Source organism: Eriocheir sinensis, chromosome 36, assembly GCF_024679095.1.
Source record: "Eriocheir sinensis breed Jianghai 21 chromosome 36, ASM2467909v1, whole genome shotgun sequence".
In the NCBI taxonomy this organism is placed as follows: Eukaryota; Metazoa; Arthropoda; class Malacostraca; order Decapoda; family Varunidae; genus Eriocheir; species Eriocheir sinensis.
Genome location: NC_066544.1, coordinates 13,193,840 through 13,213,097, shown reverse-complemented (window position 1 = coordinate 13,213,097; position 19,258 = coordinate 13,193,840). Strand labels below are relative to the sequence as shown.

General features: G+C 43.0%; 1 protein-coding gene and 1 long non-coding RNA gene across 13 annotated transcripts in view; both read left to right on the top strand.

Annotated features, from left to right (window-relative positions):
* LOC127007846 (glycerol-3-phosphate acyltransferase 3-like) overlaps nucleotides 1–13,523 on the top strand; it is a 35,164-nt gene extending 21,641 nt beyond the window's left edge. For 3 of the 6 annotated variants that reach the window (XM_050879242.1, XM_050879241.1, XM_050879240.1), the window contains exons 2-6: nucleotides 203–1,130; nucleotides 1,561–1,676; nucleotides 2,455–2,563; nucleotides 3,250–3,437; nucleotides 4,614–13,523. In XM_050879242.1, coding sequence (XP_050735199.1) covers nucleotides 381–1,130; nucleotides 1,561–1,676; nucleotides 2,455–2,563; nucleotides 3,250–3,437; nucleotides 4,614–4,857 — 1,407 coding nt within the window. In that variant the 5' untranslated portion in view covers nucleotides 203–380 and the 3' untranslated portion in view covers nucleotides 4,858–13,523. The remainder of the gene's footprint in view (nucleotides 1–202; nucleotides 1,131–1,560; nucleotides 1,677–2,454; nucleotides 2,564–3,249; nucleotides 3,438–4,613) is intronic. The other 3 variants (XR_007760603.1, XR_007760602.1, XR_007760601.1) reach the window with 3 other exon arrangements.
* Nucleotides 13,524–17,840: 4,317 nt separating this feature from the next.
* Nucleotides 17,841–19,116, top strand: LOC127007849 (uncharacterized). Of its 7 annotated transcripts, none has more exons than XR_007760607.1 (4): nucleotides 17,841–17,979; nucleotides 18,112–18,570; nucleotides 18,706–18,840; nucleotides 18,972–19,116. It is a non-coding gene; the product is annotated as an uncharacterized LOC127007849 (long non-coding RNA). The 7 variants fall into 7 exon arrangements; XR_007760610.1 differs by having other exon boundaries at nucleotides 18,112–18,645; nucleotides 18,781–18,840; XR_007760609.1 differs by having other exon boundaries at nucleotides 18,706–18,780; nucleotides 18,912–19,027.
* The last annotated feature ends 142 nt before the right edge of the window (nucleotides 19,117–19,258 follow it).

Here is a 19,258-nt window from a genome sequence, read left to right as displayed (position 1 = left end):
ATGGTGGAAATGCAGATCAAGCTACGACTGCTTAGTAAAATTTTATACTCAGTTATTACATTTGCAGAAGCAATTCAAGGGGCAAAACTGCATGATATCTTTTTTGTCAGAATCTTTCGTTTAAAGGTAATGAATTTTCATGAAGACATATTTAAGTTCATTTAGTGATGACATTTAAATAATATAATTTTCTTCTTTTTAGCAATGCACTTTCCAAGGTTGTGGTCCCTGTCACCAGCATAGCTTGGACGAACATACAGTGTGGATAATCTAGCCATGTGAGCATTAGTACATGTTGGGACACGCTTCTGTATGGCTTGGTGTGTGTGTCAGTGCAGAAGAAAGATAGCATTCCACCCGTGAGAAAGAAAGACTGAACCATGGAGCTGGTCTGGAATGCTGTGTGGTGGGTTTATGCCCTTGTCTTTATTGCTTTGATCCTCTCAGCCACCGTCCACCACCACCTGGGCCTCAGGAGACGCTACATAAACCTCCTCCTTAAGCTGTTTGAGTTTGGGCAGAAGCGAGTGGAGAGAAAACGCCCGCCACGTCAGTCTGATGGCGAAACGGATGAAACGGATTCTGTGGCGGAGGAGACTGAGAACCCGCTCCCCTCCTTGGACCACCCTAAGGCACTGGGCATTCAGGAGGACATCAAGGGCTTTCACCTAGACCACGTGCTGGGATACATCACGGCGGGTATGGCGGCGATCTGTGAGGACAACGTGACCAAGTACTTTGAGCCGGAAGAACTACCGACGTGGAACCTCTTGTCCCGCACCAACGACAGAGGCTATGAGTTCATGTCCTTCCGGCTGACTGTCTGCTGGCTGGTTGGCTTCCTGGTGCGCTACCTCATCCTGCTGCCACTGCGCCTGGTCATCCTGGTCCTGGGCATTCTGCTGTTCTGGGCGTGCATGATCCTAGTGGGCGTGTTCCCTGCTGGGCCTTTCAAACGCTGGCTCAACAAGAAGCTCTTCGTCTTCTGCTTCGACTTTGTTGCCGGCTCGCTCTCCCTCGTGGCCACCTTCCACAACACCGAGAATGTGCCGCAGAATGGCATCGCTGTGGCCAATCACACGTCACCCATTGACTCCCTGGTGCTGGCCACACACAACTGCTATGACATGGTCGGTCCTTTCCTCCTAATTCATATCTAGTCACATAGCTAACACACATCCCTCCATTTTTCTTGATTGGTTTACAGAATCATTAGACTTGATTATGTGGATTGTAGTTTCTGTTCGTTTTAGTTTCATTTCCTAAATTTCATCCTCTGCTTTCTGGTGATTGCTTATTGCAGTTATCACGTCATGTTGAGTAATAGATGTGTTGGAATTGCCTCTTCTCTTCAATTAAGAATGTGTTAATAAATTTGTTTGCTATGTTGGGCTTCTAATGACCAGTAACAGTGAATTTTATATAAACCAAAATTTCTCTTTGAGCAATAGGTACTTGTAAATAAATGTGAAACATATAGATGATAATATTAGGGAACTACACCTGGTGAATAGTTTGTTATCCTGAGCTCACTTGTGCTTATAATTACACTGACATCAGGTTGGGCAGACACACGGAGGCTTCCTGAGCATCTTCATGAAGGCGCTGAGCAGAGCATCCATGCACATCTGGTTTGAGCGCTCTGACGCCAAGGACCGGTCGAAGGTCATTGAAAAGTAAGAGACAGTGCATATCACAGCAAGTACAGTTTGAGTGCATTATGCCTTTTGTTTTCTGTATAGGAGGAGGATGATATCGCTGTTCTTTCTCTTTCCTTCATAGCAATGGTTCCTAACGTTCTTGCACTCACGACCCTTTTCTCTAAATTTTTAAACACACCCGACCCATTGATATCAGTAGATTGTCTTATACATTTTTTAATACACAACTATTTACCTATCACTGGCCCAAAATATACTCTATTGTTCCCTCTCAACACTCACCAGCAGAACCATACACATTTATACCATACATACATATTTATCATAACTGCATCTTTCACATGTGTATTTTCTGTGTCCGGGCATAACATAGCAACCTCAAGACGATAAGTTTAACAAATTATTCTCCCAAGCTGTTTCTTTCTAGCAAGGGTTTAAGGTCCGTATTACAAGACACTTTCGCTTCTCACATCAGCTATTTCTAAAGACCAAAGAGGGGGTCAGTCGGGTTCTAATGAGTATTTCTTTAGGTTCATGGTACAGAAGAAGTCAAACTACCACCAGGGTCATAAAACTACTCCTGGAAATGCCCACAACTCCTACGAAAGCCTTGTCAAATATGCGTTCTTGGGCGGCGAAATGTCTTATATTACGACCCTGAAATTGTTTGCCCATTCTTGCCCACCCCCAAAATTGTATTCATTTTTAACAGCCTTCCTCCCTTAGCTCACCCACTCACAGATCTCCAGTAGTCCCCACAACCTTGACTACCTCTCAGATGATGCCTTTGCAGGTTGAGGAACCACGCCCATGACAGCAACCTTCCCCCAATCCTCATCTACCCCGAGGGCGTGTGCGTCAACAACACCTCAGTCATGCAGTTCAAGAAGGGGGCGTTTGAGGTGGGTCTCACACGCTTTATTAATCTGTTGACACTTCTCTGTTTACGAGGCCCAGGATGATATTGTCAGATGCTTTTGTCTCTCACATAAACCATTTCTGAAGGCCAAAATGGAGCTCAGTCGGGTTCTAATTATTGTTTTTTTAGGTTCAAGGTACAGAAGAAGGGTCGGACTGCCACCAGGGTCTTAAAACTAGCCATGGAAATGCCCCAAACTCCCATGAAAGCCTAGTCAAATATGTGAGCTTGGGTGACAAAATGTTTAAGAATATGACCCTCAGTACCTTCATTCTTTCATCCCTTTCTCTGGTATACTCTGGGGCAGCCTTCTACTTACTGTATTTCCTCCTTCTTTTAACTTTAATTTTCTCAAGAGGAGGGTGGGGAGTAAGAAGACACTTTGCTAACTGAATTTCATCACTTTTTTTGTACATCTTGTTTTCTTTATAGGAGCAGATTTTTTATTTATTTTTTTTTTTTTTCTCTCTCCCATCAAAAAAGGAGCTTGGGGCAGAAACACTTTACATATAAGTAGAATCAACCCCTCAACTTTTTTCAATCCCAAGCTTAGTGATCCATTTTCCCCAATGCATATATGTACCCCATTTTCCCCAACACATGTACCCCAATTTCCCAAACACATACATACCCCATTTTTCCCAACACACATCTCCCCCCTCTCCTCAGGTGGACACGGTCATCTACCCCATCGCCATCCGCTTTGATGCCCGGTTCGGTGACGCCTTCTGGTGGCAGGACAAGTTCTTACATTACGTACTGTGCATGATGACCTCGTGGGCCATCGTGTGCAACGTGTGGTACCTCCCCCCCATGAGGAGACGCTCGGGGGAGTCAGCCATCGCTTTTGCTAACAGGTGAGTGAGTAGCCTTAAGACGTGCTGCACAGGTGTCCCTCCTCTGGGGTGTCTGAAGCATAGTAAGTGGCTTCATGTTTCTCCATGTGCTGGAGCCAAGGAGGTTTAGAGGGAGGAGGTGCCATGACCCACTGAGATTGAAACCGCTGACCACCTCTGGCAGCCATTAGGTCCCAGGCATGAAGTGTGGCTGGCAGATGGGACTGACATGTGTTTTGGCTTTGTTTTTTGGCTGCCTCACCATTTTATTTCTCTTTGTTTATAGGTGATATAGTTGAACAAACCATTTTACTTGGATATATCTAAAATTGCACTTCCAATTTACCCAGCCACAACACGTCAGTCAACAACGCACATAGAGTTTTTTACTTAACCTTGATGTACAGCTTGGGCACAGTAACACCAACATGCCACACACACTGAAGGGATTAACGTAGCAGCAAAGTCATGTCTGTGTTGTTAGCTGAGTCCTGAGCAGCAAACAGATGTACAGCACAGCAAGGCAAACTGAATCAGCCAATCCCTTTTCAATCTTAAGTAATGTGCTGCTGTACAGAGCTAACCTTAACATGCTGCTGGGAATTTAATAGTCATGCTAGCCGCTGACAGACAATAGTTCATCTGTGTGTGTGTATGTGTCTGACTCTGGCAGACAATAGTTTATCTGTGTGTGTATGTGTGTGACTCTGTATGTGTGTGGGTGAGATACTTTGTCACTAACTTGTAGTGTTCAGTGGCTAGTGAGGCTGTTCCTAGATTCCTTGGGTAAAAAGTATGATTCTGGTAATAGTTTGGATCTACCATTTGAATGTCAGCATTTTTTGTAGTGTTTCCTTTAGTTAACATATGGGGTTAGAATTTAGTGTTGTGTATCACTAACCACTAATATTAAGTGAATGACGGACATGTAAGATCATTGGTATGAATGTCAGGCAGGCAGTGGCGATGGTCTTGCCCTGAACATCGTGCTAGTAGCCACCCATGCTAAAGATCACAGAATGGAGCTTCAATACAGCAGCTGTTTTACTTTGTACCCTGATTGTGACATCTCCCCTTACTGGAATAAGCAATAAGACTCCCACTGTAAAATAAGGAAGATGTTAGATAAGCTGATTGCAGGCAGTTTAATAAGGAAGATTTGTTACATTGCCCTTTTTGCCTGCCTGGCACCCGCAGAGTGAAGGCCAAGATTGCCCACCAAGGGGGAATGATAGATCTGGCCTGGGACGGCTTCCTCAAGGCCCACCCGGTCAAGGACGAGTGGAAGAAGCGGCAGCAGGAGGAGTTTGCTAAACACTTGCAGGTGGAGGAGGAGGAGGATGCACTGCGGCAGCAGCAGCAACAACAACAACAACAAGAGCAGCAACTTCAGGAACACGAGCAAAATGTTTGTGATATACTGAAAAAGAAGGAGGAATAATGCTTAGGGTAGCAAAGTTTATTGATGCAGAAATACAGAACTCAGAGCACTGTGAGAGCAGACCAAGGGCAGCAATTTTGCTCTCACAAGCTTTATGCAGGAGCTGATGAGGGTGAGCTGGAATTTAAAAAAAATATTTGTATAGACAACAGGCTAGCAAAAGTAATTTTTTCTGTACAATGTGCTTGTAAATAGCTGGAAAATGCATTCTTTTTGAATGCATACTAATGAAATAACTAGTGCCTCAAAGTAAGAGAGAGAGAGAGAGAGAGAGAGAGAGAGTTTTATAATAATTTTCAAGCACAAGAAGCATCTGGGAGTTTGTGTTGGTGTACTGCTTTCCAAGGAGCACACATTACCAGAAACTACATAGTTAGACTAGGCTGGGGGGAGGGAGGGAGGAGGGAAAAAGGAATTCCAAGGACAGGGAGGTACAATAAGGTGAATGAGGGGAGCGGGTTGTTGCGCTTATATAACCTTTTTCTCCGTTCAGCCTCACATTCCTTGGTTAAAGTTTTCCTGTAGATGTATTTCACACCTGAGCATGTTGCATGTCTTAGAATGTTGTATTAGTTTGAATCTCCTTTTATGAATTGCATGTAAGTTTTGTAGATCTTCTTCATTATTTGTTATGCATCTCAGACTTTACAGCATCTTCAGTGTCTGTCAGTCTTTAACCCAGTAGCTGCGGGAATCATGTTTTTTAATGGCCCCTCTTAGCGAATTAATGAGAAAAAAATCATCACTCATGCAAACCATTATTTTATATATATCAATGCATTTGTGATCAGTTTATGTATCCTCTATTTTGGGGGGTTCATGTCAAGGCAAGAATTTGGCCCGTCGCTTGTGCATGGTAAAGCCACAAATTTGGCCTGTTGCTGCTACCGGGTTAATGTGTCTTGCTTTATCTGTATTTTTGTGTGCCTTTAGTTTCTGTGTACTTTTTAGATTCTGAATCATTGTATTTCTTGTGTCATTTGTGGCTTACTTTATTTGTTTTTATTTTCATTTTATATTTGCCCGGACTTGATGCTCTCACTGTCAGTACTTGTAGAAGTCTTCTATCATTTGACAATTCAGGAGTCAGCTTTTTGACGTGCTGATTCATTTTGTTCTCCAGGCTCGTACAGCAAATTCGCACATCATGAGTTTAAAACCTACAAAGCACACATGATGAATATCCTTGCTCTTTTTGTACTTGCTAGAATGATTTCCCAGTTAATGAATGCTTGTGTGATGAAACTCCTTGTGTCCATTTTTTACTAAGGTTGTGTCAAAAGATTCCACTCATCATAAGTAATTATTTTATGGTGCAGTCGCTTTCTACATGAAGTTAATGATCATAAAGGAATATAGTTACTTATGTCGAGGCTAAATGGTTGTACATAGAGATAGTCGCTGCATGTGTATGTGTGTGTGTTTGTGTGTGTCGGCAAAATGGTAATTCTTTGTGTTTTCCGAGTCACTGCGACACTTTACAGACTCCCACACCTAAGAATTGAAAAGGACTGCAGCAGCTAGTAATTTCTATATATGAAGACTTTTGGCTCTCATTTTGATTTAATTTTTTGTCTCCTGTTAATTAACCCATCCGCTGTGATTGGCACGGATTTGTCCTTCACTGGTAGCCTGGTAACACACTCCCAGGTCTTTCTCTGCCTCTGTGGTGGATAGTGAAGTGTTTCCCATGTGGTATTGGTATGCTGGATTTCCCCTCCCAAGGTGCATGACTTTACATTTTTCTTCATTGAATTGTAGCAGCTACTTTTTGTTCCATTCCTGTAGCTTGGTGATGTTTTCTTGTAGGGAACCAGCAGTCAATGGGTTATTATATATTTTGTCGCTATTCCATATGTTTCTGATGATTTTAATGTTTCAACTTTCATTTATATTGTAATGATTACCTCCAGTCAAGTCATGGCAGAAGAGGGTAATGCATTGATAGTTGTGGGTTGTGTGTTGGGTCATCCATCCATCCATCCATCCACTGTTAAGTCCATCCATTCATCGCTCAGCCTCGGGGTACAAGCATCGATCTGTTAGAATACCTACATCTCCTTTATTTATCATCATTATTTATATTCTAGAAGTGCACAGTACATTATTTTTTCGTAGTTATTTTTATAGCTTATAATATTGCATTGGGTTATCGTGTATCGCACACACTAATTATTTATTTATTGAGTTAGCGCATGTACGCCATCTCTTGTGTTGATTTGATTTATGTATGTTGCATGCATATGTGGTGCTCCCTGCTGAAGTGAGGTTAGCAACACTCACAAGAAAACGAAAAAATTGCCCGTGAAGTTGGGTGTTTATGCACTTTTCCCAGGCATATGTGTGAAAAAATTGACCATAATGCCAAAACATCTTTGAATTTTAGTTTGAAAAGATGCCTCAGAATGCTTGAATAGGTGGTCGATGTGAGGCAAGTGATATCTCAAAATTGACCCCCATGTCGCTTACCTCACTACAGTAGGGATCGCCACATATCTACCTTCAGTCTGATCATATGAGGCATCTAGAACCAAAGGGGCATCCATGCCACAAGTGAGTTTCCAGGCTTAATGTTTCTCAATTGTTTTTAGTGTTTATTTTATTTATTTATTTTTTACAGTAAAGGAAACTGTCAAGGGAAAATAAAAGAAAATAATTAAAAAAAGCCCGCTAATCACTGCTGCTATATAAGAGAGTAAAGAGGAGCGGTCGAAAGAGAGGTCAATTTCGGGAGGAGAGATGTCCTGATATTCTTCTCTTGCTTAGCCACTGTTTTCATCCCTCAGTACACCCTCTACTTGATTGATTTTCCCTTAGCTTCCCACACAGTTTAATAGAGTAAGGTTATGCCTGTGTGACTCTACCCATTACTCAAAACTGAAAAAATGGCGCAGATGTCCCTTTGCTTCTGCACACCTCATATATGTAATTCTTTTTAGTTTCAAGGGTGTATCAGACACTAAATAGTAAGGGCACAATGAGCCTTAGAGGTTTGCATTTATTATTTTTCTGGTGTGAGTGTTTACTGGAGTGTTGGTGAGGGGTGTGGGAAGGGTGGGGAGGGCATGGTTGTGGAGTTTGTAAGTAGCACAAGTATAGGAGGTCTGTGGGGCATGTGAGTGTGGTTGAAGGTGTGGGTGTCATGCTGTGTATGAGTGACAGACTGTGCTGCTAAATGAAACTAGTAAAGCTCTACTTCGGATGAGTTCTATATCAAATACACATATTTTTCTCAATAGATACTTAGGAAGCCAAACAGACAAGAAATCCCAAGTGGTTTCTTGTGCCTCATGTACCTAGAATGACCCTGCCAGGGGATGTTTTAGAACTCATCTTGAAAACTAAGTAAACATATTTGCTCACTGTTCGGTAGCTTTTACATGATACTGCAGCCAAAAAGATGTAAATATAATAGTCCAACCATTTAAGGGTCTGTTCAGGCATTGGCTTTCATGGGTCCTTTCCTCCACTCTGCTCTGCCACACAGTCTCAACACCTATCTCATCCTCTCATGTGTTAGCTATAGGTAACATTTGAGAGGAAAAAATAGGTGTTGGGACTGTGTGGCAGAGCAGAGGAGAGGAAAGGACCCGCGGAATCCAACGCCTCAACGGACTCTTTGAAATGGTTTGATTATAGTAGGATAATACTGAAGAGAGGGGTGTCAGACTGAATTTGGGAGGTCTTCAGGCGCCCCCCCCCGAAAGAATCATTGGTGTACTGTGAGACAAGAGTGATGAATACGTTTTGGAACTTACGAAGGGTATATGTGAGTGTGTTGTGTGGTGAAAAGTGTTGCCTTGAGTGATTAGTCTTACTGAGATGGATGTAATGGGAACTGTTAACGCTGTAATGGTAGTAATAGAAGATATATCAGTGTGAAGGAAGTACAGTTTATGTGTGTGTGTGTGTATATGTAGTCTAAGGGTATGAAAAGAGTGGAAAGTACTTCATTGGGTGGGTAATCATGTACAGATGAATGGGATGAGAACTGAGGATATGGGTGTGGTGAGTGAGACAGAATGTTCATGGTATAGTGACGAGGGTGTAAGGGTGTGGTGAGGTTATAAGAATGAAGAAGTGAAACTGGGTAAAGATCTTGTAAACCATTATCAAACTTGTACACACTTTTTTTTTATTATAATTTAAGAGTGAGGAGGGTGAGAGGGTTTGATAAGTATGCAAGACTGAAAAGGGAGCTGGGTAGAGGTTTTTGTAAGCCATTTCAAGCTTGCACACACATACCTTTTGTTTTTTCAGTATGATTTAAGGGTGAGGAGGGTGAGAGGGTTTAATAAGTATGCAAGACTGAAAAGGGAGCTGGGTAGAGGTTTTTGTAAGCCATTTCAAGCTTTCACAAATATACCTTTCGTTTTTTCAGTATGATTTAAGGGTGAGGAGGGTGAGAGGGTTTAATATGTATGCAAGACTGAAAAGGGAGCTGGGTAAAGTTTTTTGTAATCCATTTCCAAACATGCACATTTTTAACTATATTTTCAGTATGTTAAATTTTTTATGAGGATGAGAAGTACTAGAGGATGTGTTAAGTATGTGAGACTGAAAAGAAAGCTGGGTAAATGTTTTTGTAATCCATTTCCAAACATGCACATTTTTAACTATATTTTCAGTATGTTAATTTTTTTATGAGGATGAGAAGTACTAGAGGATGTGTTAAGTATGTGAGACTGAAAAGGAAGCTGGGTAAATGTTTTTGTAATCCATTTCCAAACATGCACATTTTTAACTATATTTTCAGTATGTTAATTTTTTTATGAGGATGAGAAGTACTAGAGGATGCGTTAAGTATGTGAGACTGAAAATGAAGGTGGATAAAGATACTTGCAAGCCTAATATTACCATACATGCACACTTTTAACTAATTTTTCATTAATAATAATAAGGATGAGAAGTACAAGAGGGTGTGATAAGTATGTAGGATCAGTAAGGAAGCTGGGTAAAGATTCTTGTTGGGTATTTTCAAACATGCACACTTTAAACTATTTTTTCAGTATAATACAAGGAAGAGAAGTGTGATAAGACTGAGAAGAAAGCTGGGCAGAGTTTTTGGTTAGCCATCGTCAAACATGCACACTTTCAACTATTTTTCTGTACAGTATAATATAAGGGTGAAACGTACGAGAAGGTGTGATAAGACTGAAAAGGAAGCTAGTTTGAGGTTCTTGTCAGCCTAATATTACAGTACACGCACACTTTTACACTTTTTTGTGATACTTTAGAATTTCCCAACGTTCTTTCTTAGAGTTTGAGTCACTTAACGTATTTTTTAAATGCGCACAGTTTATGATATGTGGATTTAAAAACTTTGGGGACTCTTTTCTTGGTTGGTAACGTGGCAAGAGTCTGTTCCTTCATCTGCTGGAAAGAATATTTTAGTCCCGATATGCCAACAGCTTTGTCAAGTTGTTCCGCTAGATGGTGTTATGATGTTCTTTTGTTATGATTTGGTCCACAACGGGGAAAAAATGTTGTCAAATTCTTTACTTATTTTTATCACCAGCATGTTATAACTTACTTTATTACTTGCATTATTATTACTTTATTATTACCAACATGTTGCTATACTTACTCTATTATTGACATTATTGCTCTACTGATTTTATTACTATTATTATTATTAGCAACATGTTACCACCTACCTTATTATTTCTGAAAACAACAACAACAATAACAAAAGCTACTGCTCCCTTCTTCTTGCTCTGTTAATAAAGAGTTTAGTGATGAAGAAATGAAGCTGTTGACGTATTGTAATCATTGTGTCTTTGGCAGTTGCTTTAACGGACTAGATTATTTTGTGTTTTATTAAGTAGATTAACACCTGCAAGTGGCCTGAATTGGTTTGCCGTTGTCTGTGGTTTGCAGTGTAATGCTTATTGTGTTTTTGTCAGATGGTGGAACAGACTGGATTATTTATTGTTTTATTGAATAGATTAGCACATACGAGTGGTCTCAGTTGGTTTGTCTTTGTGTGTGGTTGGCAGTGCAAGTTAAGACTACTATAAGGTTGAAAGGGAAGTCATGTTTTAGGTAGGCAGGCATCACAGACTTAGATTATTTTGTTTTATTGAATAGATAAGCACATATGAGTGGCCTAAGTTGGTTTGTCTTTGTGTTTGTGATTGGTAGTGCAAGTTAAGACTACTAAGGTTGAAAGAGAAGTTATGTTTAAGGGCAGCAGATCAGTGGTGATGCATTTGGTTAGGTTTAGGTTTGTGATTGAGGGAAGCAGATCGGTGGTGATTCATTTGGTTTGGTTTAACGTTTTGGTCAGCAGCAACATTTAGTTTGGTCCTCTCGTTCATCTTAAAAGGGTTCATGTTGGAAGTATGTCTCGATACCTTGAAGGATTTGAAATTATGTTCGTCATCTTTTTAGCCATGTCTTCCATTTGATTACTATTTAAAGGTTTATTGACTGAGGTTGACAGGACTAGCACAGGAAGAAGTGTGATGGTAACATATAAACATCTTTGGCTTCCCTGTATTAACCTTCGTAACACTAGTGCCGTAGATGAATGCTGTGACAGAGAAACATCATATCAAAAAGAATGTAAACAGGGAGAACTGATATCCTAACTCAGGTAGTTGTTAATGACTGAAATATTTATGGTCTCATGTATCACCTTCACTGCCTATAGGACAATACTACAGAGGCTTATTGAACCACTAACATTAATAATAGATAAGAAAATACTAGGAATAATGATATGATAGTAAGAACAATGATAATAATGATAGAAACAATAATAATAATAGTAATAATGAGGACTATTGGTACAGGAAATTATTGTGACAACCAGAATGGGTACTTAAGTCTCGCTGCCATGTGACGTGAGCCTAGTGATAGTTTGACAAGGCTTATGCACTATGAACTTAAACACTCATGATAGCCTGACTAATCTCCTTTTTAGCCTCTGGAAATATATGATGGAGGTTGTTGGTATTTGCATGGGTAGTTTTCTGAGGCTAGTGATAAATTGACAAGGCTTCCGGACCATGAACTTGAAAAACACAACCAGACTAATCTCCTTTGTGGTCTTGGAAATATCTGTTGTGAGAGCTGAAAGTTCCCCCCCATTTTTTTTTACAGCAAAGGAGACGGCTCAAGGGCAACGAAAAGTGTAGAAAAAAAAAAAAACGCTACTCACCGCTCCCATAATAGACAAGAGTAAAGAGTGGCCAAAACAGAGGTCAATTCAATTTATATCTGCCTCATTTAATAATCTTATCAGCGGAAAGTTGATGAATTAGATACGTTGGAAGTCCCTACGAATGCACAAGGAACACTCCCTAATCAAAGTCATCCTGTCATTGAATGTGTTTTGTTATTTCTTCTTAGTCTTCCATAAGGTATAACATTTGAGGATAAACCTACACTGAGGGCACGAGTTTCCTTACTTGAAAAAAAATACGATCGAATGAGTGTGTCCTGCAATGTGATGTTGGTCTTCTCTTGGACAAAATTACACACTTAAAATATTACTTCATTTAAGGGGGGGTTGCCTTAAAATTAAAACATATGCATTAACTTATTCTTGAGATAAATAAATAAGAGTTAGTACTTTGTTTTAAATTAGGGGATGTTAATAGAGAGAAGCACAATGGTTTAATGGAAGAGCTACAGGAAGAAAATGGGGTTAGGGTTGCCAGGGATGCGGTTTAAGGGGGCTACTCTGAAATTAAGAGAAATGGGGTCAAGGTTGCCTTAAGGATATACTTCATGGTCTAATTACTAGTCATCCCTCTTAAAAAAATTATATGTTACACTGAACTTTGAAAAAAGGAACTGGAATTTTAGGTCTGAGGGCCGTATTACAAGTCGAATCTGAGAAATTTTGGGTCCCTATAGAGTGATTCATCCCGAAGTCTGTAGGGACCTGAAACTTCTCGGATTCGACTTATAATACAGCCCTGAGAGTCCTACTGTTATGATTATGTACTGCATGTAAATTCACAGCAACTAATACATGTTTACAGCTTTTTATATATCAGTCACCAACGTCTTATGTTTAATTCTAACATGTCTACTTTTAAGTGCATGCCCAGTAAATGATTGGAGGTAATTAACCCCTTGAGTCCCAGAATGTGATTTGCATTGTAATTTAGCTACCAATTGATGATTTTAAGGAACAGAAACAAGATTTATTAGATCTGACCTGTTTAGTATCGTCGCCCAGTAGCTTCATGGGTATATTTAGTTACTTTTTCATCATTTTTGGCTAAGAACAGACAATTTTATGTAGTCAAGTAAAGATCTGGGCGTGAAGGAGTTAATACGTTGCTATAAGATTATTGGTCAGGGTTAAAAAGTTATAAAGCCTAAAGTCGAGAACAAGAGCTCCAGTCTGAAATGAATGAGGAAGTTGCACTGATACAAATATTTACAATTCCTCAACAGTTTTTTTTTACTTAGAAAGAACATATTTTCTTTTAATAATTCACTTGAGTTCACATTTTTAGTTTTAGTGCATGCCCAGTTAATAATAGGGAAGTAATCGTACCAGTCTGCCTGTCGTGTGTTTCTATGAGTGGATGTGTTTTCCGAGAGGTGTGTTTTTAGGACGGTCTGCCAGTGATGGCTAGCACATGCTGGTGCCTAACACTTGGCCATTCTTTGTCATGGTTTGAAAATAAATGCTATGTTTTATTTTCATTTGTCTTATTGAACAGAACACCCTATTTTTCACCTAATTGTTCTAACTCAATTGTATATTAACGTAATTGGGTTAGATTTGTCATGTTTCATATTTCATTAGATGGTTTGTCAGTTCTAACTTTTAGCTCATACCGATTTGCAAATAATTATGCTCTGAACTATATATTCTTGCAGCATTTCGAGTTTTTTCTTTTATATTTATTTTTCATTAGCCTACATCCAATACCGCACCGTTGCCAGATTGTCGCACTCAGAGCATAGTATTTAACGGTTTCTGACGCCTGACTATTGCCAAGAAACATCAGGATCTAACTCTTTTAACGATAACCATAAATTAGTTTCGTTATTGGAGCCCAGAAGACAGTTTAGGGGTAGGAAGTGGGGAAATATAATCGGCTGAGTACGACAATCTGGCAACGTTGATATATACGTGAAAAAAGTAAAACTGATAAGTATGGGATATATTAGAAAGAACCCCCCACGTTGATGTGCTATTTTCCACCATTTATTATTTTGTTCTTCCAAGTCCACTGCGCAACACCCATGAAAATTCTCAGGAACTAATATTTAATCTTTTTTTATATCATTCACCTGAGTATTGGTTTTATTCTGTTGCGTCTATTAAGCGTCTCGTCTGGGGGGGTCACGCAGGACACCACAGACCAAGGACGAGATCTCTTCCAAGGTCAAGTCGGAGGTCATAACATCCATTATCTCTCGACGCCGGTGGTAAATCAACCCGTCGGACTCTTCCTCCATAGCCAATAGGATGTTTCTCAGGAGCTTCATGACCTGCTTCACATCGCCCTTCATGGCTTCAGCGTCACCGTTTCTTTTAGCGTGGCCGAAGTCGATCACCCACACGCTGGTCTCGCCGTCCCCGTTAGAGACATTCACGAGGACGTTACAGCCGTGCAGGTCTCCGTGGGTGACGCCTCGACGGTGCATTTTGCTAAGGATGAGGCAGAGCTCCTTCACAGCCTTCAGACACGTCCGGATCTCGCCCCGCCGCCGCCACACAGACAGCGCAAAACCCGGACACAGACTCATGACAAGGACGTGAGGCGGGGAGTCAGTCACCCCGTGGAGCGCTGGCACGCCTTCCACCCCCTCCAGCGCCTGCAGCACCCGCGCCTCCTCCAGCGGGATGCTCTGCGGAGTGAAGGGCTTATCGATCAGACTCTTGAGGGCCACCGCCACCTGCTGACCGTCCTGCAAGGTGAGGGTGGCGCGGTACACGACGGCGTAGTGGCCGCGCCCCAGCACCCTGACCTCGCCCCCCTCCAGCTGCCGCCACCCCACCCCAGGCACGCCCCACCCCTCCTCTGTGTGCCCCGCCTCAGGGGAAATACCACGCTTCATATTCCTCTACTTGGTTTTACTTTTACTCTTTGAAATTCAGCCTTTCATAACTCGAGCATGTCATTTCCTCGCATCAACAAAAGACTGAATAACGCGCCGCTACACCGCCGCTCCATCTTGGTTGCTGAGCTCCATGTGTCCGATGGCAGCGTTGCGTCGCCTGTACAAGATCGAGGAATTGTTTCATAACCAAAACTGACGTGACTCCCTGGTTTGTGAGCTGTTCAAGGTGAATAAGAGTTTAGTGTCAACTTATAAATAATATTATTTACATATGATTCGAAATAAACCCACTGTCTTGGCCTGCGTCGTGGCGTGGGTGGTGCTGGCTGGCGAGAGGCGTGTGGCTGAAGGCTTCCCCGTGGACGCAGAGGGCAAGCCGCAGGCCAGAGCCACCCACATACCCTTAGATCATCGCTCACTGCAGCCTCTCAACGACCCCAAGTCCCTGGACCCTGAGGGACTCGGCATCTTCAACACCTCCAACACCACTCTGGTGAGATCCTCCAGCAGACCTTCAAGAAGCGTGGAGATCTTCAACACAACGATGTTCAACGCCTCTTCCTCTCCTCCCTCACAAACCACTCCTTTGATCCTTGGTCTGCAGTCGAGGAAAACTGCTGGACGTAACTACACTCTTCCCTCGCCCACTCAGTTTAGCGGACTCCAAAATCCTACTGCAGCCCCACAACCCGCTGATTCTAATGCGTCACGTCCTTCTAGCGTCCCCAACTTGATGGAAAGGATCGCGGCAAAGGAATTGGTTGATTCTTGGAGGTATACGCCTGTGAATTTCTCCTCCAGCGGTGACTTTGCTTTGCCCAACTGGGAACGAGCCCCGAGAGTCCTCACCACGCTGTGGAACTACTCCAGGGTCTACCGCCTGCCCTCCTGGGAGTCCTCTTTTTCCCTCTTTGGCGTCAGGTCGAGCGGCGAAGTGCGGATCGCTCTCCTTCCCCACGACACGGACGACGCTCCCATGAACATCACGTTCTACGACAAGGGCGGAGAGTCGGACATCCAGTTCAATATGTCTTCGGCATCGGGTCAGGTGGAGGTGTCCCGCTACTCTCTCACCCCCACCATCGACAAACACACCTGGTTCACCATCTTCAGGAAGAAACACTTTCTCTCCGTCCACGTCGCCGGGACCACAGCGCCGATCCTCGCCTATGAACACCCCAACAAGAACCTGAACTTGGTGCGGTACACGAGGTTCCAAGTTTGGTCCAGGAAGACAGCGCACTGGGACCTCATCGGGAAGGCCTACAAGAACGAAAACAAGGGTACCAGTCCTGTCGACAAGGCGATGAAGGAAGAGCTGAGGGGCATCGAGCAGGGTCTGGCCGAGAGGTTTGGACTCGTCATGAACCTCGTCGGTATCCTGCAGCGACCCAGTATCGTCGACAACCTCTCGCTCTCCGACATCCAAGAAATCAAGGATATTGGAGAGTCGATCTTGCCCTTGAGGAAAATTCTGTTTTACTACAACTTCATATACAACAAAAACCTGCATTGGACGTCCTTTTAAGAGCCAATCACATCGTCAATGAGCATTTCCTTTCCTACAACTTCACATACAACAAAAACCTGCATTGGACGTCCTTTTTAGAGCCAATCACATCGTCAATGAGCATTTCCTTTCCTACAACTTCACATACAACAAAAACCTGTGTTGGACGTCCTGTTAAGAGCCAATCATACATCGAAGTTTTTTTTCTTCTACTACGACTTCATATACGATAGCAATGTGTACTGGACCTCCGCATAAGAACCCATCAAGCAATAATCACACTCCAAGAAGCCATACTTAAACATATAACAAAATTTCCAGGAACTGTTTGTCTTCATCCCACGTCATAGACTATACCCAAGCATATAACAAGACTTGCTTCCTCTGAATCACTTACTTTTGCTTCATCTCTGTCAGGTCGAAACACTTGAAGCTTGAGCTGTGACTGATTCGATGCTTCGTTTTATCTCGGGCATTCTAGGCAGGATGGACGGGAACTTAATTGGAACCTTTGCTTTGGGACTGCTTTGTCTCAGTAAGCACGTGTCTTTACGAGTGAAGGTGTTAAGCCGTCCGCTGCGATTGGGACGGATTTGGCCTTCACTGGTAGCCTGGTAACATATACTCCCAGGTCTTTCTCTGCCTCTGCGGTGTATAGTGGAGTGTTTCCCATGTGGTATTGGTGTGCTGGATTTCCTCTCTCAAGGTGCAGGACTTTAAATTTTTCTTCATTGAATTGTAGCAGCCACTTATTGCTCCATTCCTGTAGCTTGGTGATGTCTTCTTGTAGGAAATCCACAGTCAAGGGGTTAAAGTGTGACTTTTCCTCATAAACACCGTTGCCAGATTATCGTACTCGGATCATCACATTTACTAGCTTCTCCCCCATAAATATCACCAGGAAACAGGAATAATAAACCATTTCAACAAAAACTACAAATAAATCTCGTTATTGTGGCCCAGGAAACAGTTTTGGGGATGGAAATCGGGAACAATGAGAAAATAAGTACGACAATCTGGCTACGTTGCAGTCATAAACACTTGACATATGAGGCAATTCGTGACAAATATGGACTGAGTAAAACCTGATGGGCCTTTTAGAGACTTGAAAACCTTACTATCTGAAGTCTTCGTTCCAGGACATGAAGTGAAGTGGCCGCGTGGGGTTTTGAAACGTTTATTACACTTGGACAAGAGTAACACAATGCTGGCAACATCTTGCTGAGCGCGGAGGACACTGCAGGCACCGCGTCCGCAGCTCAGCGTCGTAGAAGATAGGTGAGTAGGCCTACCTAATGGCGGCTCCAGGAGGATTTTCTTCGGGGAGACTAAGGCGCAAGGGGATGGGGGGTGAGGTTGTGCTAAATGAAGGTGGCTACGGAGGGCTGAGATGATATTTCTTTGGGGGTGGAGAGGATGAAGAGGTTTATTTGGGGGGGAACTTAATCAAGAAACATGATCCCCGCAGCTACCGGGTTAAGACCTTGGAGCCACCACGGAATATGAGATTACTTTATGTGGAGGTGGTTTGCTGTGCCCTGAGTGAGAAGAAGGGCAGGAGGAGGAAGGAAAAGGTCACTATTTCGGCTGAGGAGATGGAGGGAGAAAGGACCAAGGAATGCAAAGTATCAGAGGGTAATGATTCTAAAAAGACCGTACACAGAGCTACTGTCTTGGCGGTGAGGAGGAGGAGGAGGAAGGAGGAGGTCACTATGTCGGCTGAGGAGATGGAGGGAGAGAGGACCGAGGAATGCAAAGTATCAGAGGTTAATGATTCTAAGAAGACCGTACGCAGAGCTACTGTCTTGGCGGTGACGAGGCGGAGGAGGAGGAAGGAGGAGGTCACTATTTCGGCCGAGGAGATGGAGGGAGAAAGGACCGAGGAATGCGAAGTGTCTGAGGTTAATGATTCTAAGGAGACCATAGAGCTGCTGTACGTCTTGGCGGTGAGGAGGCGGAGGAGGAGGAAGGAGGAGGTCACTATTTCGGCCGAGGAGATGGAGGGAGAAAGGACCGAGGAATGCAAAGTATCAGAGGTTAATGATTCTAAGAAGACCGTACGCAGAGCTACTGTCTTGGCGGTGACGAGGAGGAGGAAGGAGGAGGTCACTATTTCGGTTGAGGAGATGGAGGGAGAGAGGACCGAGGAATGCAAAGTATCAGAGGTTAATGATTCTAAGAAGACCGTACGCAGAGCTACTGTCTTGGCGGTGACGAGGCGGAGGAGGAGGAAGGAGAAGGTCACTATGTCGGCTGAGGAGATGGAGGGAGAGAGGACCGAGGAATGCAAAGTATCAGAGGTTAATGATTCTAAGAAGACCGTACGCAGAGCTACTGTCTTGGCGGTGAGGAGGAGGAGGAGGAGGAAGGAGGAGGTCACTATTTCGGCTGAGGAGATGGAGGGAGAGAGGACCGAGGTATGCGAAGTGTCTGAGGTTAATAATTCTAAGAAGACCGTGGAGTTACTGTCTGGGCGGTGACGGGGCGGAGGAGGAGGAAGGAGGAGGTCACTATTTCGGCTGAGGAGATGGAGGGAGAAAGGACCGAGGAATGCGAAGTGTCTGAGGTTAATAATTCTAAGACCGTGGAGTTACTGTCTTGGCGGTGAGGCGGAGGAGGAGGAGGAAGAGGAAAAAGAGGCCGGGATAGGTGAAGGACCCCGACTGAGCAGATGAAAGAAGGGAGAAAGAGGAACAATGAGTACATAGACTATTGTGCACCTGTGTTGTCGAGGTGAAGACAGGTGTATCGCTGAGTCATGATCCTTTATTACCACAAGTGGAGGACATGGAACAATTACACACGGAAATATATCACGGGAACGTCATATGAAGACTCAGTGAAATAATTTGG